The sequence below is a fragment of the Myiozetetes cayanensis genome, unplaced genomic scaffold, assembly GCF_022539395.1.
Source record: "Myiozetetes cayanensis isolate MyiCay16 unplaced genomic scaffold, myiCay2020 scf5-8, whole genome shotgun sequence".
NCBI classification, from domain to species: Eukaryota; Metazoa; Chordata; class Aves; order Passeriformes; family Tyrannidae; genus Myiozetetes; species Myiozetetes cayanensis.
This window is the reverse complement of record NW_026087742.1, coordinates 10,071,449-10,095,098: the sequence shown is the minus strand read 5'-3', so window position 1 is coordinate 10,095,098 and position 23,650 is coordinate 10,071,449. Positions and strand designations below refer to the sequence as shown.

The 23,650-nt window shown below is 39.1% G+C and overlaps 1 protein-coding gene across 5 annotated transcripts in view; it reads left to right on the top strand.

Moving 5' to 3' along the window:
• The window catches only part of SAMSN1 (SAM domain, SH3 domain and nuclear localization signals 1), an 83,925-nt gene that overhangs the window by 39,522 nt on the left and 20,753 nt on the right, over window positions 1-23,650 (top strand). The window contains exon 1 of one of the 5 annotated variants that reach the window (XM_050333798.1): window positions 8,971-9,102. The exons of 2 other annotated variants lie outside the window; for them this stretch is intronic. In XM_050333798.1, coding sequence (XP_050189755.1) covers window positions 9,046-9,102 — 57 coding nt within the window. In that variant the 5' untranslated portion in view covers window positions 8,971-9,045. Of the gene's footprint in view, window positions 1-8,970; window positions 9,103-16,746; window positions 16,775-21,011; window positions 21,037-23,650 lie in introns of those variants that run through there. 2 more of the 5 variants (XM_050333802.1, XM_050333800.1) reach the window with 2 other exon arrangements.

The following is a 23,650-nucleotide window of genomic DNA, read 5'->3' as shown; positions in this document are numbered from 1 at the left end:
CCAGAAAGGCACTAAGGTTTCCAGGGCTGCAGCATTATTATAATTAATGCATTTCAAAGTCCTTTAAAAGAAACACTTTTGTTGTGACATTCTCCAGAAGTAGGGTATGTCTTGCATAATTTCACACTTGTTTTTAGAAACTGAAAATTTAATGTGAATACTGGGTGTTCGTCCAACTTAGAAAAAATATTTGTGGGTGAAATGAACAAGATAGGGCCTGAAAAATAAGACTGGAAGTGAAACAATGGACACACAGTGGACACACCTCTAATTCTGCTATTTAAACACTTCCTGGTATTTAGATCATTAGAAGACAAAGACCAGAGCTTTTCAGAAAGAACTGGAAAAGGTTTTGTATCTGACTATTCTCTTTCATTTTGAAAGGATTTCACCTATGGTAATGAGATTTCTGGACCAATTTTTTGTAGACATTTAATTGATTGAAGAAGTTCACCTTCCCTAATACATAAGGAGAGCAAATTGGAAAGTTGAACACGACATAATTCTTGCTGGAAGTGCTTACACTCCAATCCATTTGAAGAAATCTGGCTGAATATTTTTTTTGCAGAAGGACCAAATTAATTAGGTTAAATGACATGAAACTTCTTGTTCACTTCTACTTACAACTTGTGTTTGATAGCACAGCACAAGAACTGATGACAAACAGTGTGTAGGAAGTCGGAAGATAAAGAGTTCAAATAGTTTAAGATCATGAGGAAAAAACTTCTGTAGGTATCTTGAGGGTTTCTATATTTAGTTCTAGGTTCTGTAGGTGTTTCAATACCTAGCTTCCTTCCCTCGCATTTATGCTTCTGCATAATTCCCCTAAAAGTTACGTCAGGATAGTATTCAGATTTTCTAATTTGAAAGGCTTGAATTCAAACTCCCTGAACTTTTCTTGCAGCTGTATTTGCTCAGATTTTCTGCACATCTAACCACAGGGTCAAAACCTTAGAAATACAAGCAGTCAATGATCAACTGCAAAGTAGACAGCTTTTAACATAATTTCTTAGTGTTTTCCTGAACTAGAATGACAAAATGAATCCATATTGCAGTTCTTCATAACTTCCTTAACCCCATGAATCATGATCCAGTGATTAAGGATGTAGATAATACAGATTCAATTCCCTGCATTTCTAAGACCTCTTGTGTGATATTAGACAAATCACTTGACTTGTCTGCCTTAGGCTTCATTTGCAAAGTGGGGATAGAATGTTATTTTACCCATCAGACGGTTGTTGCATGAGCAAGAATACACATACCAGCGTACCAGAAGTGCAGGAGTTCAAACAGTTTATTTGCAGGCTCTGACATCTCCATTTAGATTCACTCATTGCCCTGAATGAGACAGCCACTGAATAGAGAAAATGTGGTAACTATTAAAGCTGCATTATTAAAACTGCATCATAAAATATCCACGCATAGGGGTGAGGTTCAGGTATCACAGATAGCATTCATTATGCCTTTTCTTGACTTTAAAACTTTGTTTTCTTAATCTAATGAGTTTATGCGTGTGTATGGTATGTAAGAGTGTTAGTTTTTAGGGTATTAGGTAAATAGGCTTTGAAACACAAAAATATTTCAAAGATTTTTTGTGAACTTTCCCTCCCAAACTAGAGGAACATAATGTTAATATTTCACTTCACCAGTTTGTACACATATTAAAAAAAACAAACAAACAAAATTTGCTGTCATCTGGGAAATCTATATCTATCTTTCAGAGTTTTGCTACTCCTGGAGTGAGAATCTTTTCCAGTTTGGTGCAGAACCACTGCTACTTTTGTTCATTAGAATTTTTAGCAGATCATGGAGCTGTGGAGGGAAAAGTTTTGTCGCCTTTTCATCAACCTCTGCTTTCTGTGGCAGCAACAAGACAAAGGAGACATAAAACACACAGAATAATGCATGTGATAGAAGTAAAAAGGAGAGAATAGGTGAGAATAGGTGGTAAAAAAAGGTTCTCTAGAGAAGAGGTATTCAAGGTATGAGTCAAAAGCTCACACACCTTGTGGGAGGTAAGAGAGGAGTTTGATAATACAATGAAAAAAGGTCAAGATTGGTGGAAGGAATATGGAAAAAAAAGTGGGGTGTTTGTGAAGAGGCAAAGTATCAATCTCTCTTTCCACAGAGCACAGTTTCAGAAACAGCCTCCCCTTTCCATTCCCTTCTCTCCCCAAAGACAAGTTACTGACACATAAGTAATTACCTTAAACATACTGAGCACCATGACTGTCCCTGCGAGTGCTTTTAGCCTACAGCCTGAGATAAAGCATGTTATCTTAAACCCTTAATGAAATAAATTTATGTGACTGTGCTTCACTTCATCTTGTTGATGGGCTAAGAGAGGGTTCCCACCCCGTTGGTGAGGCTCAGCTGAGCTGGGGCAGCTTAGTCAGTTGTGACCATTCAGCCACAACCTGTAGTGTCCCATGAAATCCTGAGTGAGGCAAACAGACACTAACCATGACCAGCAAGGGGTGCAGTGATCACCTTGTCAGTCCTCACCAGTGAGGAACTCAGTGCCAAAATCCAGCTGGTCTTTTTTATGCGGGAGCTCAGCATGGCTGCAGCTTTCCCAACCTCCTTCACCAGTGCCCTGGAGCAAGTGGTTGTTGGATCAAGGTAACCATCTACACCTGCCAGACAGATGCACAGAGCAGGAGCCAGACCTCCCTGCAGTGAGGTTCAGGTCTGAAAATGAGAGAAAATCAACCACTCAAGTCTCATTCCCAGTATGTGTGATTTGGTTGTTTGCTGATGGAGCTAGTTTGACCCACATCCTGCTTGATTTTTAAGGTATTGCTATTAATGTCAGCATCTGAATCAAGTTTTGTAACAGTAAGCACACAGGTCTGGTATAGAGTGAGAAAGAAAAGAAAAGAAAAGAAAGAAAAGAAAGAAAAGAAAAGAAAAGAAAAGAAAAGAAAAGAAAAGAAAAGAAAAGAAAAGAAAAGAAAAGAAAAGAAAAGAAAAGAAAAGAAAAGAAGAGAAAAGAGAAGAGAGAAGAGAAGAGAAGAGAAGAGAAGAGAAGAGAAAAGAAAAGAAAGAGAAAAGAAAATGATCACCTTTTCTTGATGATGACTTTTTGTGTTTCTCCTGGCTATAATCAGGTATCACATTAGTTAGATGGGTAGAGAGAGAATTTTAAGCCCAAATACAAATGAAGCCATCTTGTCCCTCTCTGTCTCTTCCAAATAATGATTTTCACTCACTTGATACCATATTCAACATGAAAGGAAGAATAACATTTTCCCTTAGAAGCAGTATGAAATCAAAATCCTGCAAGTGAATATGCAGTGTGCCACACATTATTCTTTTTCATGTTACTATTTGCACAGCAGTCCTAATGCTGTGATGGCACAGCAATGTGACACTCTGACACCAGTGAAAAAATTCTGCAGGAGATATTTACTGGTCAAAGGTGGTTTCAAACTATGAAGAGTTTTCTGATAGCAGGCTGCCATTAGAGCTAATCAGAATTTATTTCTCTTGATATTGATTCTAATCAGAGATAGGCTGGCAGACATCATGTACATACCTTGAAAAAATCCCCTGCTGCACTGTCAGTGCTCCTGTGTTAAGCTGGTCTAAATACCAAATGAAGCATGTCATGTTTTGTGTATGAGATTAAAACAGAGAGCCTACATTTATTTTTATATCAGTTCCCTTTATCGAAAATCTCATATTTGAGCTTTCTGGGTAGATGTACGAGGCAACCATCACTCTTTATCTGTAAATGCATTTCAGGGAGGCTGAGCTTCGGCTGGATGACTATAAAACAACAGTCACATAAACCTGCAAATTACGTGGCGTAAAATGCCCTTGTAGCTGATTAGTAATTGCAGTGTTCACTCACGGAATCCATTGAGACGTTCTGGGTATGAGCACTGTGATGTAGCCCCGATTTTAACATTCACCCAGACAAACAGCGTGCTGTTCTCTTCCACATCTGAGCTCACAGCAGCACCATCCTGCCAGTTACTTTTTGTTTTTCATCACAGACTCTGCTTACAATAAACTGTACAGGAAAACCACCAGTGACGCACACATTTCTGTAGGAAATCATTACTCGGATTCTGGATAAGACTGTGGCTGTGTTTTACAAGACACCAACCTTGCTGACTTCGAGTTTTCTCAACAGGAGTATCTAGAAGATATAGACACAACTTTGGCTCTTACTCTTCAAGGTAATAAGAAAGGGATTTGTTCAATAGGTGAAAGCCAATCTCCTTGAGAATCCTTTTGTCACAGTAGTATAGATTTTTATTAGTGTTAGTGCTAACCTGACATAGTGCAGGTATGACTGATCTGTTCATCTGCTGCTAATGCAAGAGAATGTGTTGGGATCAAAGCTTGAGATAAGTTCTTGGTACTTCATTTTCCCTTTAGGCCAGGTGCTGTTGGGAACACGCCAAGGACACAGTCTGAGGGCCTGGCAAGGAGACACTTTTTCTTACTCACAGGGTAGCAACCTCTCTTTTGCACCAGACACCTCTTTAAATTCAGTAGGAGCTCCCGTAGGAATGCTGTTTTAGCCTGTCCCTGCCATATTTCCTCATGACTTCATTGACCTTAAAGGCAAAGGATTAACATAAGAGAAGGGAGAAAAGGAAGACCAATAGTCTGAGAGAGGCCAAATTCACAGTTCCTGGGACTTGGCATGGTGAGGATATTCCTGCTACATTGTGGCCCTAATGGTTGCTGAAACAAGCTTAGACTCCCACTCTTTCATTGGATGTATGTCATTAAAAATGCCCTCAGTGTAAATTATTTAGCAAAGACTAAGTTTTTGGATCAAAATTCAGGTATTAGTTATTCACTTTGCTGAATAGCCAGTTTCTACAGGTTTCATAAAAATTAGGCTTTCTATGGAATAGGAGTCTTCTTGATACAGTGTCAACAAACTGCCAAATCAAAGCTTAAAATATTCTTTGATTCTGTCTTGTCTCTCTAACACTCTGAGTTTCTGTAGCTTCTCCACTTCCTATTCCTGATGAAAAAAGCACGTAAGAGCCTATTCAGTATAAAATTATACTTTGTTACATGAAATCCCTAATCATTTTGGACCAATTTTCAATACTAAGTTCTGGCTGCTCATAGTGCTGAGTTTGCAGTGAGCATGGGAGTTTCAAAGATGAGACCTTAAGCATCCAATTCTACTGCCCAGCATCCCAAAATCACAGCCTCTATCTTTGGAGTTAAAAAAGTCAGTGTGTTTAAATAATTATAAACATAGCCCAGCCAGAGGTTGCAAACCTCTGTCTTCTTTCATGGATTCTTGTCGGGGGAGGGAGCGCTTGACTTCACTTTTTCACACATATTCCTTTTAGTTTCCACAGTCTTTGCTGTGCTGGTTTATATGGAGAGAGCTCTGTTGAGGATTAGCTGTGACTGTATCTGTGGCTGGCCCTTGCTCAAATCAGACCAGGAGAGGGAAGTATCTAGCTAAATTCTGGCCCATAATTAATACATATGAGGAAATTGTGTTCTGCTCATGAACATTCCTTGAGGAAATAAAGATTAAATTTGTTAAGTAAATTATTCACTGCAAATTATTCACTCAGCTTCACTTGCTATTCTGAGATTTCTGCAATATCTGAGTTAGATCATTCAGGGGGAGGCACAACCATGAAAGCAGAGGCTGAAGGCATGATTCTTTTCTTGTACAAAATATAAATCTTCTTTTAATTAAAATAAACAGACTAAGACACTCTGGGATTGCTTAGCATTAGGGAAAGCAATGTACAGCCCCAAGGTATCCTTGAGTCTCCAGTTAGACTTGGACCAGATTTGTCTGATGGACAATGAAAAACGAGTTGCTAATATGAGGAAAGTCTCATTTCATTTGCTTTTTGACAGGTCGCCAGTATGCTAAACCTTTCAATCTACTTCACACCCTACTTTATAGTTTAACGGAATGATCAACTTTTGAAAGGATAAATTTACACTGGGAGTGATCTCTCCTTTCAGGGCAAGGTAACTGGATGGAGCTCTGAGGGGATATGCAGCTGTTGCAACACTTTGATGCAGTGTGGGAGGGAGGCACATAAAGCACTTGAATATCCAGGACCATTCATCATGGTCCGTTCATTAAAACTGAGTAATGATAATAATAAGCTATAAGGTATGTTGCCTTTTATAAATATAATGGCAGTGGGAATCATTCTCATGGGGTCATCTTAATTATTTTTAAGTGGATAGCCTTTTCCCCCATAAGACTTTCCAGATAAAAGAGTGACATTGCCTGGTTATTTCAGGATAGAGGAGTCAATCCAAGCCCCATAAAATTCACCTGAAAAACTTCTATTGATTTCACTGGGGTTTGGATCAGATTCAAAGTCCAGCAAGGAAATGGAATAAGTTACCTGCAGTCATGTCCAGCAGAAAACTAAGTATAAGAATTTTTCTTTCAATTTTACATAGATACTCAATCCCCTTTGAAAAATTAGATTCAAATACAGAGGATATAAGCACCAAGCTTATTATTCATTTTTAATTCAAAAGAGCTCCGTTTGAAATGCATTGGTTAACCAAATTAAATGAACTTAAATTAATGTTATATATGTTTGATTTTCTTCACTTTGTTACTTTTTAAAACTAGTGTGGGTCACCCTTCCAAGGGCAAGAACATAATCAGGTCAGCTTTCAAGCTGCTATAATTTTTCTGATATGTGGATGAGGATAGGAAATAGATATGGGTGGGTACTATATCTCTTGAAATAGCCTCTTTCCTCCTGTTTAACAATAAATATTCTACAGAAAGGAAGCTCATATATTACTCTTCAGATGAGTTCCCATTTTATTAATCATGAAGATTTTAACAGTGGCCTGAGACAGGAAATCACAGTGTAATGATCAGCAGAGCCTGATTTAATCCTCACGTTTGGATCAGATTAAAAAGAAAACCAATATACTGCACTGTAAGTCTAGGTAGATAAATAATCAAGTTTAATTACTTTTAAACATACATACAGCTTTTATAACAACATATGGCTCTACTGAATTACTAAGGCTGATTAAATATCCATGGTAAAACCTCCTTATGCTTAGAAACTTAAACTGACATTTCAGGTGGTGTTTTCAAATATAGAAAGGAAACATATCTCTCATAGTTCATAATTATTAATATTTAATTATTACTAATAATATCAAATATTATGAACTCTGAGGGATATGTTATTTTTATTAAAGAAAACCCCCTAATTTAACTGCATTTTAAATTAGTGTAGCTCAGATTAAAATGTGAAGTGAAACATCTTGGTTAATGGGTTGAGGTTCAACACACACTCCATTGCAACCCACTAGCCTGGAGAGTTTTTTGTTATATTTGACAGAATTTCAGTATCTTAACTCCATTTCCTCCTCCCCCACTTCTTACCCACCCCATTCTTAGAAGGCCTGGAAAGGAAAACCTCATAATACCATTAGCATATAATAGTTATTCTTTCATCAGTTGGTCTCGGTCCATTCAGTTGCCCACCCATCAAAATCCAAGAAACCCTCCAAAACTGTTCTTAAAACTTTAAATAAAAGTCCAAAGAGCAAACTGAAGTAGGAATTCATCTGAGGAGCCTGTCCTTGGAGTAATCATACAGGAGAGGAGGAGGACGAGAGCAGTTCATCCAAGAGTCTACTTGTCTATCTAGCAGTGTCTTCTCATGCATGTACAAAAGGTTAGAAGTGGTTTTGGGACTGGGAAAGGCAATTCTAAGAAATAAGACCTGTGCATTACTTACCAGCTTTGAACCATCAGTTTTTTGTGGTTTCAGTTTGAGTGGTTTCTTGTTTTAGCTTTTCTTGAAATTCAAGTTCCATCTAATCTAATATTAAAAGAATGACATAGAGAAAGAAAGTCTGTGCACTGAGGATTTGGATTCCTAAGGACTTTGGAATTTTTATTAGGTGCAAGAGACTTCCACAGTGACTTGCTTTTTTATAAGTGCTTTTATTTATGCAAAACTTAGGAGTAAAGGCTACTTAGAATATATTTATTTGGAAAAAAAAATTGGAAAATTTATAAACAAAATTTTGAAAAAAACCCCAACCCTAGAGTTTTTTCTTGACACTTACTTGAACCTATTTCTTGCAATTTACTGAGAAATACATTTCTTTTTCATTTGTAATAATCTTAAATTAAAGTTTAATTGAAACCCTGTGGGTGACCCAAAAAATTTGGGGTTTTGAAATTGAGAATTCACCTCCATCTTTCAGCAAAAAGTTGGGAGTGTTTCATAGTTTCAGGTTTTGTGACCTATGATTCACAACAAATAAGTTTTACTTAGAATACTCAAGACTTTTGTTTGTCTTCTGTTGTAAGACTTGCCTTTTCTCCCTGTGACTTTGTCAGCACATCAAGGACAGTGGAGGACTGAAAAGTGCTGTCCAAAATTCACAATGAATGACAAAAAAATGATTTCACCATGCAAAAGAAAAAGATGGTTTTGGATACTTCCCTTCTCTACCAAACAGTGAACTTTAATCTCATTGCTTTTATTGCATTACTGTAGAGAGAGGAAGGGAGATGTTAGGGACCAGCTGGACCACACACCCAGAGTACAGTGCAGATCTGCTGGGCAGTAATATCCCTTGGTCCTCTGAACATCAGCACACCTTCACAACCGAGTCCCACCACGTGCTGAAATAAAGGTTCCGTTAGTGACACAAGGCTGAGAGGGGGAAAGCGAGAGAGGAAAAGAGGATGATTTTCTTGAGGTTGTCCAAAGTCTTTTTGAGGCCTGATGGTGACACAGAAGCAGATAAGTTTTAAAACATTTCTCACTTTGAACCCTGTCCTCGTTTCCTACTCATGTCCTTGGTGCACCTCTCTCTTTCTTGTGCCCGTCACTTCCTCCCCCCTTCCTCACCCCCTCCCCAACCAAAGTTTTCAGTTTGCTCCCCCATTTCAACAAAGCAGCTGTGTGAAGTCACATCCTGATAGAACAAGGAAGTAACCAACGTACACACGTCTGTAGTACCCCCTGTTGTGCTTAGTTTGGTCGCAAGGCAGTCGCGGCTGCACATCCGCTGGATAGACGTGGGTTAAACATGTTGAAGAGAAAACCATCTAACGCGTCCGATAAGGAGAAAAGTCAAAAGCCAAAGGTAAGAATGTTCAACTTTTGTTGCCAGTGAGTGAACAGTAGCAGGAATTTTTACCAATTTTTAAGAGGAGGGTTTGCTTTTAAATCCTAACTTCAGGAGTTTCCTGACTTGCTAGTGAGTGGCTCAGTGCTGTAACCTCAGGAATCGGTTTGAATATGCTCACTTGATGATAGCAAAGATACAAGTCAAGGATCATCACTGTGAAGCTGATACAGCTGTGCTAAAGAGTCCTGGTACTGGACTTTGTCTATATTTTAAGTTCTTCATCAGTCTTTTAACAGAGGAGCTCATAAAATGCCCTCTTTCTCTTCAATCTATGATAAATTGATGGTGTCTCAGAAAAGAGTGTGAGAATTGGTGAAGAATTAGAAAAGCTATTAAATTTTTTCCTTATTTTAATAAACTTGATTTTGCATCACCATAACCAAAAGAAGAGAGGGTACTTGACAATTAGTGTTTGTCATCTTCTTTTCTCTGGGAATTATTAAAATTTCAGCCTGAAAGAAATACTCTGAATAAATTGATAATGTGCTACACTGGACACTTTCCACAATCTGGAATTGTAAGAAAGGAAGAAAGAGTTTTGCAAGAGGCATAACAATGTGTTTTGTGATAGAAATTTATTTTCAGTCCCTGCACTGAGTGCAAAATGACCTCTGTGTGTTGTATTGTACATGAGTATTGCAAGGCTGAAGTGAAATGGCTACTGCTTGACCTGAGGGCTTCATTATCCATTTCTGCCTCAGTTTATCAGTGCTGAAAATTTAACAAAGAGATTAGAAAAGTCTTTTAGTATATTTCTGTTCCCAGCAATTTGGCATCTCCTAGTTTACAGACCCATCTTCTCATCGTTTGGGAATACACCTCCCTTAGTGACTTCTGTGTCCTAAAAGATTATTGCAGACACTGTTCCAGCAAGAATCTTCTGGTTTTACAAAGTATTCACTTTTGCATATTGTGCTAGCAGTTTTAAACTATGACTCATTAACAGTTAAAATTAACGGGGTTTTTTTTTCATGGATTTGAAGCAATTTCAAATCCATTTTCCCACACACAAATGGTTTTTTTAAGCATTGCAATGGTTGGTTTAGTGTGCATTTTCTTCTGTTCAATCATCATACTGTTTTTTAATGGTAGGGAAGAAGTATAATTAATATCTAATTACACCATAGATTAAACAAGAAATGACCATGAAAGACTCTGTGAATAGGCTTTGTTTTCCTGTCTGCTAAATATTTTCAAAAGCCAGTTTTGGTCACCCTCTTCTTCCAGAATAAGACGTTCCTTAACAATAGTTTGATTTTAATTTTTTAAAATTTTTTTTCCTTCTCAGTTATTCGTTCATGAATTCATTCCATGCTATTAAAATGCTGGCATTATGGCTTCTCAATCATATATATATATATATGTGTGTGTGTGTGTACATAATGCTGGTGCATTTGATTCACTGTATGTGTAAAGCAGGGACAAAGGGACTCTAACCACTTGGCTTAGCGTCACAGCTGCTGACTTTGCTGTGCTGTCTTTATCTTACTGTAAGCGTTTACAAAAATGGAAAGGTCTTGTTGAAGTGTCTCAGGATGTCTTTCCGTCTCAGGAGCGTTCTTTGAAACACTTCACCTACTGCTGGCCCACTTCTGCGCAGAGCTGTGTAAACTTTCCATGACGAGAGCGCTTTTGCTCAACGTGCTGTTCACAAACAGGGCATCAGAGGAAAGAGCCCCACTTTGCATAGAATAGAAATCTGACTTTGCTGTAGGACGTTTTGAAACTTGCCCCATGGAAGCAACGTAAATACTGAACTTGCTTAATGCAGAATTGGGTAAGATGGGGCACAGGTCCTTACCTCCCAGCAGAAGTTACAGGATTTCACGAGTAACTTCCCCAGATCACGTCCTGCCTGCCCCTGCACTGAGCAGGCAACATTTGGTACCTCCTCACACTCACAGGGCAGGATTCCATTGTCACTGTGGAGATCTTGGGCTACCTCACCTTGCCTTTAGGCAGCTTAGACATCCCAGTATCTCCAACACATCCACAGGGGGCCAGCACAAGACATATGGGAGAGCCATAAGGTCTGGAATGTTAAATGAAAATCAGATCTGCTACCCTAGACCTCAAAGAGGACATCAAAATGATCTTTTTTGGTAACTGAATCCTAATCATGGTTACTAGTTGCCTTTATCACAACTGTATGAACTTCTGTGCATTAATCTAAGTATTTTACCAAGATTTTCTTCTTAATCCTTTTGGTTTTGTTACTTTCCAACATGAAGAATGTTGGCAACCAGTTATGCCTTTTGGTAGGGATGAAGGAATACAATGCAAAGCTAATATTAAGGCCCTTCTTGAGGCAATTCACTGTCCCTGTATAAAGCCTCTCATAGTGGTGGACAAATGGCCAGTGCAGCAGTAATACAGGTCTGCAGTATCTAATGGCCAGTTCTCTGTGTGCAATGCATTTACCTTACTTATTTACTACTGTGGTGTTCAAGGGACTTCTGCAGATGTGGTAAGTGCTGCACAGACAAAAAGTCTATCTTAGGACTCTCAGTTTCTGCTATGAAAAGTTTGATCCTGTGCCATGAAATAGTATTGTAGTTTTTTTGATTATGCAGCAGGATTTCGGTAGTGATGCAGTCATGCCAATAACTTCTTTGAATGTCTGGCAGCTTTTGTGTATGCTTGGATATGCATATAACTACTGAATGCATTTTATGTAAACTATATAAATAAACATTCATTGTTAGGCAAAAAAAACCCCATCTACACCTGGTGTCTTGTGAGAGAAAACTGGGAGAGAAATGGGAGGGAAATGCTTTCAAAAGAGATCATGGAAGGATTCTGATCCTTTGCAAATGTTAATCATTGTAGTTGCATTACTATCGTGGAACTGTTAGTTTGTACTTTGTACATCAGCTGAGGATCCCAGATAACAGAATTATAAAGGAAAAGTCCTAAGAGTTAAAATTGCCCTGCTTAATACTGAAGAAATTCAACCAATTGAAGGGCCAAGCTCTCTGTTTCAAGCCTATCTAATCTAACCTATCTGTTTACCCAGGACCTTAAATGATTTTCTCTCACGACAGAGCCTGTGCCTCTTCCATCCCTTCCTTAAGGGCGTCCTTACCTGCCCTCCTTTCATTTCTGCCAGATGAGACACAGCTTGGTGTGGCTGTTCTGAGCTGCGGAATTATTTGTGGGCAAGTGAGGTCAGACAAACCAGGTCTTGCACAAAGCCCTGAGGTTCCTGGTCACGCTGATGGCTGGACTCAGCTCACTGCAAGGGAGAGCACGGGCATTGCTGGAGTGTTTGTTGCAGGGCAGGAAAGCAGTGGGGGTAAGGATGCTTTTACTAGCTGAGTCTCAGCTGTGGGTCTGTGCAGTCTATCCCATCAGCCCTTAGAGGGCTGGGGAGGAGGAGAGCAGTTGACTTGGAGGGTGAAGGAAAAGCTTCTGAAAACACCTGGATTTTAGCCTCTTTGACCCTTATGATGTTACAAATGTCAGTGCATCTGGGGAGTGGAATGAAGCAGATTTAGAGCGACGGAAAGAAAAAACACTCAAAGAAACTATACAGCCTTCTCTTTTGTATATGCTTCAGGCAGCATCATACAAATAAAACAGCCTTAAAGAATTTCACGGATACTCTGCATTCCAGTTTGCACTGTTTTACACGTTTGACCAGGTGCAAATAATCTGTAAAACATCCCTGCATTGTCTTGCCCACTTCACACGACATAATGTGCTGGGCAGAACCTATTCCTTTTTCTCTCTCCCTCACATTCCTCCGGACACAGCAAACTTGAGAACTGCCTGATGATTCTTGGCTTTACTTCAACATGAAGCAAAGACGACTTTGTGCCATTTTTTTCTGGCTTGACTGAAGAAAGTCTTGTGTCATTATTCTACGTGACAGTTGATCCATGTTTATGCTAAAGGTTTGAGACGTTTCTGTTTCCTTATACTGCTTCCAAATGTGCTTGGTGCTTTAAACTCGTCTTACTTCTGGTGTGTAAGACAATTCAGGGTCAATGCCTCTGCATTTTGTTTAGGCAAAAATATGTTCAGGCTTCTAATTAAATCAATATTCACTTACTTAGGTGATAAACCTTTATTTGTTTTCAGGGTTATGAGATAATAGTGGCAAATCCAATGGGAGGAAACATTTTAATATGCAGATTTATTCCATAGTACAGTTTCATGCCAGTAATTTTACTTTTTTATAAGCTTTAAATAAACCCCTGACTTTACAGAAAGAAATGCATGTTTTTGCCATAGACTTGAGGCCAGAATTTCCCCTTTTTATATATTCTTCACAGAAGGCCTGATCCTGATTCTGAAAACACTGAAGTGAATAAATTAGCTGTGATCCCATTGATTTCAGTGGAATTATCTGAGTAAAGTTTATCGCTTGCCTAAGTGTTTGGAGCCTGTAGTGCAGACAGATGCTATAAGCAAGTTTTTTGGTGCTGTATTTTTTCTCAGTGACTTGTGGCTCTCCAATGGGGAATACTTATTAAAGAAAAGAAAATAGAAAATAGGTACAGCAAAACCTAAACACTAAAAATAATTCAAGGCATAATTAGATCCTCTGTAGGACAAGATCTGCAGTCTAGAGATTGCTCAGCGTTAATGAATATTAACTAGGATTTATCCTTGAGTGAGGAAAGCCGAAGGTTTTAATTTTATTTCAAAGGTAAAGACTGGTAGAGTTATGAAGTTTTATATTCTTTTCTTTCCCCCCTGAAATTTCGAGTGCATAATAAATGAGCCACTGCTAATGTCACAGATGCTAATTTTCACAACCACGACTGAAGTGATGTTCGTTTTCATTTGCATTTCATTCTAACAATGATGAGAGGTGATGAGTTGATGATAAGCTGTTTTCACCGTACTGCCCGCTGTGCAAATTTATGCTTATAGGCAAAGATGACACATAGTTCTGTCATTAAAGGTCTTTACTGCACTGCCTCTTGAAGAAAGACTGTTTGTCAAAATCCATTTGAACTCTGTTAAATAAGCAGAAACAGATGACAACATCTGGGAAGTATTTTTAAGAACCTGGTTTATAGTGTAAATACCTGTGGGCCTTTATCAGGGAGGGTTCAGAGAAAGAAAAAATGATACTTGTAATAACCATGTAGGTCTAGATGGGGAAGGGAGGGATTACAGGTGACACTTCAGAAGGTGTTTTCTGTCTCCCTGAGGCTTCATAAAAAACTAGAACAAGGTTAGAGTTAACCTTGGGCTATTTTCCTTCTGTGAATGGAAGGCTCTACAATCATATTACTTCTCCTCTTACTTCTGGTATTGTTTCTTCATTTATATTATCATCTTGCTTCTTGCTCATCAGCAATTTTTTTTTTCAACAGCAGTTTCAGAAAGCTTTTTGTGTCTTAACATATATGTTAGCATATCTCTTCTAGTAAGGTCTTGAAATGTGGGGAATTTTGTTTCTCACCAGAAATTCAGGTCCAGAGTTTTTGTGGGGAAAGAGCAGCCATCTCTCACCTGCCCCTTGGCAGGAGGCTGATTAGGATGGCCAGACTCCACATTTTGATGCTCAAATCAAAACACAGGTTCATTGAGGCCTCACATAACTCTTGACTAGGTTTTGTGTCAAAGCAAAAATTGTATCTGTGGCCTGGTCCAGTACTGACATCTTTTGTGTGTTCCCTTGATTACACCACTTTTAAATTTTCAACCAACCTTCCACAATATTCAGGTAATTTCTTATTTTTTCCTTGTCTTGGTTTTCCTTCACTAGCCAGTCTTAAGTCCTCAATAGCAGAATATTTTAAAACAAGTGAGAGCAAATCTCCTGAAGGGAATATTGACACATTAATATTCATTTTGCTTAGAGTAACAAATCCAGTTCAGTTCTTTGTTTGTTTTCCTAAGCAAGTAAGAGCATTTCAAGAGGTATGTCTGAACAACCTTATCCAGCCATTTTTAGAAACTACATCATTTATAACTGTAGTCTCTGATAAATATGTAGCACAACCACCAAAGTGACATAAATCAGCATTTAGTTGCCTTCTAATTTTTTAATTAGCTTTGTAGAGCAGTTGACTTCAAATATTGTGTTTCTAGGAAACCCAGAATACCCCAAATTAACCATTGGCCAGGATGTCTGTCATTGCTGGGAAAAAAGATCAGTAGCTACTTATGGGCAGGACTGGCAGAGGATGTGGCCTACAGTCTTCTGTAGTTTCAGTGCTCTTCTAGGAACCTGTGTCACAGCAAAATCCAGACCAAAGTCATTGTAAAGCCATCACTTGACAGCTTGTATAAGGAATCTGTGGATGGCTACACACACTTCATCCAGAGGAAACAACCCCTTGGTGTGTGGGCAGAAACCACTGGGAATACCCAATCCTAAGAAAGGAAGAAAAGTCTTCTGTAATCACAATATTCCTTAACCTTGATCTTCTTGAAGGCTGCAACAAAGACAGCAGGGTTACTCCAGCTGTTAGAAACAGTTATACTCTGTTCCACAAATTATCAGTGTCAGTGTTTTTGCTAGACATTTTGCTGCTTGGCACCAGGCTACAGATTATATATGCTCTGAATATTTAGCAAGTCTTATGCCCTTTAAACCAACCTAATGGAAAACTTTGTCTCGTGCCTCAGATAGAGGTATTCTGTATGTATGGTGTTATTCCACAGGGAGATGAATCACCACCTGCCTTTTTTTTCCCCAAGTGAAATCTCTTCTGTATACATGCTTGCTCTTACCTTTCTACAGTGCACACAAAACTATGTTTTTACTACTTTTCTTCTTCTCAAACTTGGGGCTGAAATTCCACCTTAGGGAAGAGTTTGGAAACTGCTTCAGGAAAGCCATTTCTTTGACTGTATGTGATATATACCTTACTGTCCCTAGCCCTCTTTGGTTTATCACATGGATACACAGAAAGCTGGTGTGAGACACTGAATTATTATATTAATTGTTGGGTCTGAACAACTCATATCTCAAGACCTGGGGTCTTACAGCTGGATAACGACTTCACCTGCACACATTCTTCAGGCTGCTTAATTGCCAGTCATAGAATCTTCTGGCACCTTTCTGGTAAGCTGAATGTCAGCAGCAAAGGGTCTTTTATCTCTAATCATTACTGAAGTTGACATGACTGAAGTTTTTCTCTGGGAAGAAGATCTAGTGACCAACCTCCTGTTTTGCACTATTGTGTCTTTTGGGTGGAGTTTTAGTCCCACTCCTACTCTTCTATATCTTTACCTCTTTTGTCATTGTCACAAGAACAACCATATAACCTCACACTCCTGCACTTGATTTCCATGAGATGCTGAATGGTTATTTCCCTGAGAACTGCAGGAAGTTGGAAGTTCCTCTCCTTGGTTGTGTTGACCTCATTCAGAAAGTTTGTTTTTCTTTCAGGTATGTGGAAGAGAAGTGAGACACAAGGTTACTGGAATATTTGAGTGCTTGGCTTTAGATTTTTCTGTAGTGTTTCCCATGGACAAAATAAACACTAGAGAAGTTCTGTTCAATGAGAAAACATGGCAATGCTATGGTGCAGTTTCATGTCTGCCCTCTACCATTATGTTTGAGACAGAGATGGAGCTTTGTCACTGACTGGCCTGCAGCCCTGAGATAAAGAAATCAGCATCACTTAGCAACAGCACAGCCAAAAGCAGGTGTGAGAAGGTGAGATGACAGAGTGGCTGAGACAGCTGAACGAGCTCACTCAGCATGACTCTCTGCTGCCTTCACCTGTGCAAAGTGGATGCTAAGCTTTACCACTCATGAACTGCTTTCACTTGCTGTTTTTCTCTTATATTTCTGTTTGCCTCCTTCTTTAAGATCAGATGTTCAGCATAAAAGCCTCTCCACAGAGCTGCAAAAGAGGCATGGTTCACTGATGGATGAGAAGCTCAGAAAGGGTGCATGAAATGACTGATGATGGTAGAGCAGGCATTCAGCTCTTGTCACAAGCATACAGCAAGCCTCTTCTGATGTTGTCTATTGGCGTGTTTCCATTATTTTCTTCCTGCCTCTGTAATGGAGTTTATATTTGCTTGATTAATGTATCTTGGTAATTGTGGTAAAATGTTTGAAAACTTTGTATTTGGATTTTAGCCAGTATGAGAATGAATGGGAAGAGGCAACATCTTCTCACCTGTTTGTGAAAGCTTAAAACCTTGTAGCTGGGACAAACCCCTTTGCAGTGATAGGGCTGATTTCAGTAGGATTTGGAATATGGCCTTGAATTTGGGGTTCAGAGGACACCTTGAAGGCCTCGCTGCTGTCTCTGCCTCAGTAGCAGCATCTCATTGGTGTCTCTCAACTGCATGGGGCTTTCATGGAGATTTGTGGGAGAAGGAGAAGGGGGGAAGAGCTCGGTCTCAATTTTGTCATGTGTCAGAAGGAAAACACACTTCATGCACCTGATACATTTGTTTTTCATTAAATGAAGCTGTAGTTTTCCACTGAGCTGTGATTGCAATAACCCCATGCCACAGAGACAATTGTATGGGGAGAGGGGAATTGATGTGCCCATGCTGGTACCATTTGTTGTGCCCAGTACCCCAGGGAGCTGTTGATTGTATTCATTCCTTTCTGGTAAATGAGTGACCTGAACAGTATCAGGATGCTATCTTGTCTTCAGATGACTAGATTTTTTCCTGAGATAGCAGTTATAGAGTTTATGCCACAAAGAAAACCCAGAATTTAACACATCCTTACTTCTGAGCTAAGAATTATTCTTACCTAGTCCCAAATCACAAGGAAAGCCTGAGCTGGCAACCTTCTTTCAGTTTCCATAGTGGTTCAAAATCAAAAGGCAACTGAACTAATTTTATGAGTTCAAATTTCCATGCAGCATATTTTAGATTCCCAGGCGTGAGTTGTGCAAGCATGTCCAGTTTTTGAAGCCTGAGAGGCTTCAATGAAGTGCCACGTGTCTTTCTTCAACTGCACAGTAGGGATAACTTATAACAATAAGTTATGACAATAAGCCAACACTGGAACTCAGATAAGGGAGGCTGCATGAAAGGGAAAAAAATAGTGACTCTGGTCTACATTTCAAAGGAGTCAAAAGTTAACCCACTATGATGAATATATTATTTTATTTTCTTGTTGGTTTGTTTGTTTTGTTTTTCAAGATAAAAATAATTTAAACAAATGGACATACAGATCTGATGAAACACGAAAATTCACAGTGACTGATGATAGATACTGCACTGAATTTTGCTTCTCTACTGTAGTGCATCTCCATTAAGGCAATTTCAGCTAATCTCACTATGGATTCATTAATCAAGTGTAGTCAGGATGTCTGAAGGGAGATAATGAGGGGGAAAAAAATGGCCTATTGTTTGGATCTTATTCTTCTGCTAGTTAGTTTGTTTATCATGTTCCATAATATTTGTACCCCGATAAATAAGTTCCAGTTGCAATTAGTTATCATAACAGACAACTAGCACATTTTTATTTACTTACAAGTTCAAAATTATTCTATAAATAGATCAATTAACTTTGTGTTATCTTTACATCGCATGCCTAAACAGATTTCCAGCCTGCAGTATCAGTTAACAGTGACATGGAAGCAAGGTGCACCATTAGCATTTTAAAATTTCCTCCCTTTATCCAAAGACACAAGCATCCATGGAGACAAATTCCCTAATCCTACATCTTTTCTCTAAGCACTAACATCCTAAGTGCATACTGCAGTATCAGCAGTCCTTAGTGCCTTCCAAAATTTCTCCTCTAAAAAGCCTAAGAAAAGATTTGTTCATTTTTTTACTTACTTTTTACTCATTTAGGATTACATACTGTATATCTGCCCCACATAAAGCTGTCACTGTATTACTTTAAAAAAAAAAAAAAAAAAAAAGTTGAGATTCTAAGAGCCTGGTGGGGCTGGAGACTGCTGAAGATGGGAATGTTTATAAGCTCTGTGATATTAACTGCAGCACTCAACCTCAGGTGACATAAAGCATGCAAAAAAGAACTTTCTGTCAGTTTTATTATTTCTAAAAAGGTTCCCCTTGAAAGAGAAGAGTGACCTTGCTCTGCTGAGCTGACATATGCCACTGAATTAATGGCTAAGCTTTGCTGTAGGGAAGCTTGCAGAAACATTACAACTCCAATGGCTGAGTTTGCTGTGAACATTAATCAGGGGAACCAACATGATGTATCAAACACTCATTTAAAAGTAATAAAAACTAACTTTCTTTCTCCCCCCTTTCCCCAAGTTTCTTGGAATTAGCTGATTGTTTGTCATTACCTGTTGTCAAGGGTAAGACTGCAGCATGGCGGTAAAACTTGTGTGTTTTCTAAAGTTTGCTTACTCTTCAGAAAAAAAAAAAAAAAAAAGAATGAGCTTTTGGGATGGTCAGATTTGACCGTGACTTAAAGGTTATTTTTTAATCTTGTTTCCATGTGGAAGGTCATTTGAAGGAACACCTTCCACTGCAAATGTGCTTCTCCCTGGCAAGGAATGCACAAGCTGCCTTTCATGCTCAGTGACTCCCTGGAGGCAGGACAAGCTTCCACAATCTGCAAGAGCAAAGCACAACATAGGCAAGGAGGCTTTCGCTGCTGTTGAAATAATCTCCGTGGAGGATCTTGTGCTGCAATGGTCAAGTTGAAGAGGCTCTGACCAAACCACTGTCTCACCAGGCAGGAGTATTTTCTGCCTATTCTGCTGTCTTCTCCTAAGCTCATCTTTGGGCATATAAGTATTTTTGTCTTCACTTAAAACCTGCAAATGTGCTTGTGAGTAATTTCTCTCACACAGGAAATGCAGCCAAACCCTGCCAGGTCAGGACCTAGATAACACACAGCCTTAATAAAATCATGCTGTATAAATAAGCAGGGGAAAGACTTTAATTGAAGCTAGGTGATTCGGTTTTAAAGGATGAGAATACGTCTGCCAATTCATCTGATTTGAAGAGGAAAAAGTTTCAGGAGAGGAAAAATGTTGGTATTTAAGGGATTAAAGATCAAAACCCGAAATGCTTACATGGTGTTTAACAAATCTTTTCTCAGGCAGCACTCCCCTTACTGCAGTGATGGCTTTGTGGAGGGTGGATTTCAGGGCTCGTCCCTCAATGATGTTTCTGCCCATGTGTAAATCAAGGGTAAAAAAAGGATAGTGGGGAGGTAGAAATGCACATCATGCCAAATCCTTAACTGTCATTTTCATGGCTCCTCTGAGTTTGTCACACATCCTTAACCTTCTTTTAAAGTCATTTTCTTTTCATGGTTTTGTGTGCCACTGAAAGTCACTTTTAATTAAATGTCGTATAAATAATAAAGTCTTAATTACATAATTATTGCAAATACCTGTGTGCACACTCCCAGAATTGGACAGACTGCCAGAAGAGCACTTGGGGTGACTTTTCTCACCGGGAAGTGACAGTGCTCTGCAGCAACTGGGCAGGAATGATGGTGCTCAAAATTCACGGTCAATGTTCATTTAAAGAAAGAGGAGTCAGATCCTTTCCCCCCCTTGCACATTTTGCAACACTCACTTGCACAATACTTTCCTACTGTTTAGACTGACGTTTCTTAAATTACTTCCTTATTTAGTTCCTCACAAACTTGTTTAATCAACACAGCAGATTTTTTTGCCGGATGGAATTGCCTTTTTGCTCAGACATCCTACATGGCCTGCCTCTTCCTGAGGAAGACTCACAGACCTTACAAGCTATCTCAGCCTCATTTAACTTCAGGAATGGTGGTTTCCCCCCTGCTCTCAGCTGTCCCAGGTGCCCCTTGAAAGCACTTGAGACTGGTTTCTGGTGGAAACTCTGACGTGCGGGCTGGGTTATCTGGAACTACGCACTTCATGTCAGCGGAACTTTAGGCTTGAGAGACCGAGGCTGGTACCAGATAGAGGTACAGATAAAACAGCTGCTCAGTGTTTACTTTGGAGAGCACAGTTTGTTCACCTGGAGGAGTATTAGGTACGATTAGCTCGTTATTCAATCCAGCTTTTTTTTTCCAGTCCTTTCCCATCATTAAAATTAGGCAGTTTCGCTCAAAGTCCGCTCTGCTCCCCTCTCTCTCCACCTCCATGCAGTTATTGAATACTAGGCCACGATAACATTATAGAGTCATTTTTAAGCCAATTAAAAATGCCAGTTCAGTATATTGCTCTATTTGAGTTAGCAAGAACAACATGTATCTTTTTTATTGCTTTTCACTGGCAAAGTACAAAGTTTAGGCCATGTTTCGTGTGGGCTATAAAGTTATATTAATAGATTGGTTAGTGGTCAGAATTTCTGTATGTGTAACTAATGTGTAAATAGGAAAAAATCCCTGAGATAGAAAGGTCATAATGTCTTCTCTTTTGTTGCATCTCTTACTCTTTGGGGAGTTGCCTAATCTTGTATGCAAATTCTCATTCTTTATACAGAAGTGAGGGGCTTTTTGCTGGTGGTGTTGTTTGGGTTTTGTTGTTTATTGGGGTTTTTTTTCACAGAACATCCCAAAAACTAAAAATTGCTGTCTCGCCTTCTGGGAAATTAGGAGACAATTCTTTTGATTATCTGTGCAAGAAGATAAGCTAGCAGAGTGGAAGTTCATCCCTACTTGGTAACTCCTAATTTCATTTTCAGAGTAGTTTCCTCCTTCTGAAGGGACTAGGACCATCAGAGGATAGAAGAAATGAATCAAATTCTGATCTCCATTTGTCTCCATCAATCAGAGCAGAAAGAACAGGTTGTTCTCTTGAGGGCTGCCGTGGCGTCTTCCAAGAGAGAGGGAAGAAGACAAGTGTCTGTGGCAGGCAAGGAAATTGAGCAACATGCTGAGTTCCCTTTTTGTTACTCCCAATGACCACATTTGCCCCCATAGAGCTTACACAGTTTGGGTAGTCTGAGGGTGAATGGAAGCTAAAAATGAAAATGCATGGAGGAATTTGAAGAGACAGACCCGTGCGAGAGGGTCAGTGCAAAGCCACTGCATCATGCTGGACTTAAAAGATATTTTGAATAGGACTCGAAGCAAAATATAATGGGCCAGAATTTCTCACAGCAGGGAACCAGATCTCTGAGCAGTGTGAATTGTCCAGTGCAAAACATGAGATGAATATCACCCATAATGAATTTTTAGCAGGATAACTGCTGTCAGATTTGGCTCAAAGGTTGTCTTTAGGCTCAGAGAAACTCTGACTAGTTTCTCATAAGAGCTAACTGACTTCTTTTATGATATGTCCTACAAGGGAAGGATGTTTTATAACCGAAAGACATGTATTTCAGAACCTGTTGTTGTTGTTTTACTATTTGCATACCATACCATACTATTTTCTGGGGAAAATTATAGGGTATTTACAGACAAACCCGACCATCAACTGCAGACTGTCCAAATTAAAATAAACAACAATTACATAGCACTTATCCCTTTAAAAGGATTATTTAAAGTTCCTGGATTTCAGGGAATAAATAATACAGGAGAAGACGGAAGGAGGATTTAAAATACTGAAAAGTATCTGTGGTGTTTTTTCTTATGCTGATTTGATATACCAAAAGGGAAGGGATGAAAGTTAGTGCACTGATTTATAGAAACTACTTGATCAGTCCTTGTGTGGGAAAACACAGTTCTCCCCTGCTCATGACTCCATTAGATATTACTGAGCAAATTCGTATTTGCTTAACATATCTACTGGTAGCTCTTGCGTGAATCAAGCGAGAAAAACCACTTAACTTTATAGGATGGTATCAAAAGTCAATAGCGTATTTTCTCCTGGTAGCTTTGCATTTACTTTAAAAGCTTCTCTTCACCTGGAAATAAGGCCAGTCCCTATCTTCACAAAGTAGGTGTTCCCTGATGCTAATGCAGTGACTGACACTACTGAAAGTAATAGTCCCATTCTCTTTGCAGCCAGGAGCTCCTAAATCTGCTTTTCGTTATCAGTGTAATGGGGTTGGATAAGTTTTTAAAAGGTGGTGCCTATTGATTACTTAATGGAAAAAGTTAGTATAGAGAATTGCTGAAACAGCCCTATTTAGTGCTCTCCAGTGCAGCCAGACCATTATCTAGAACAGTGGAAATCATCCTGTAACCCTTATTAATATTTAATAAGGATGAAGCAACATTGAAGTACACTATGAAATAGCCCAAGGCTTCTGCACATGTAGGATATAAGGTTGTTTTGAGGGTTGAAAATGAATAACTGATTTCCCTGTGCTCAAGCTGTTTATAGGTAACACCAACAATAAACAATGTTTTTTCTCTTGTTCCTTTTAAAGTATTTGCAGCACATCTGCACTTTAATATACTGTTATTCCTACTAGACATATTGAAGTGATTGAATGCAACAGAAAGGTCAGTGTATGTTTAGAGTTCGCTGTGGGAGACTATTTTATACTTTCCCAGTATTGCTGTGAATCCCAGCCTCCCTTTCTATCCCTCCCACTCCATGCTGCAGGGCACATTTGGCTGGGTTGACAAGCTAGTGAAAGGTGTTAATCCTGTCTAATAGAACCATAATCCTCGGGGCTGTGTTTTTATATCATACTATTGAGCTAACCCCTTGTCACAGGATATTGTTCATCTACTTGATAGCAAAGTTCTTTA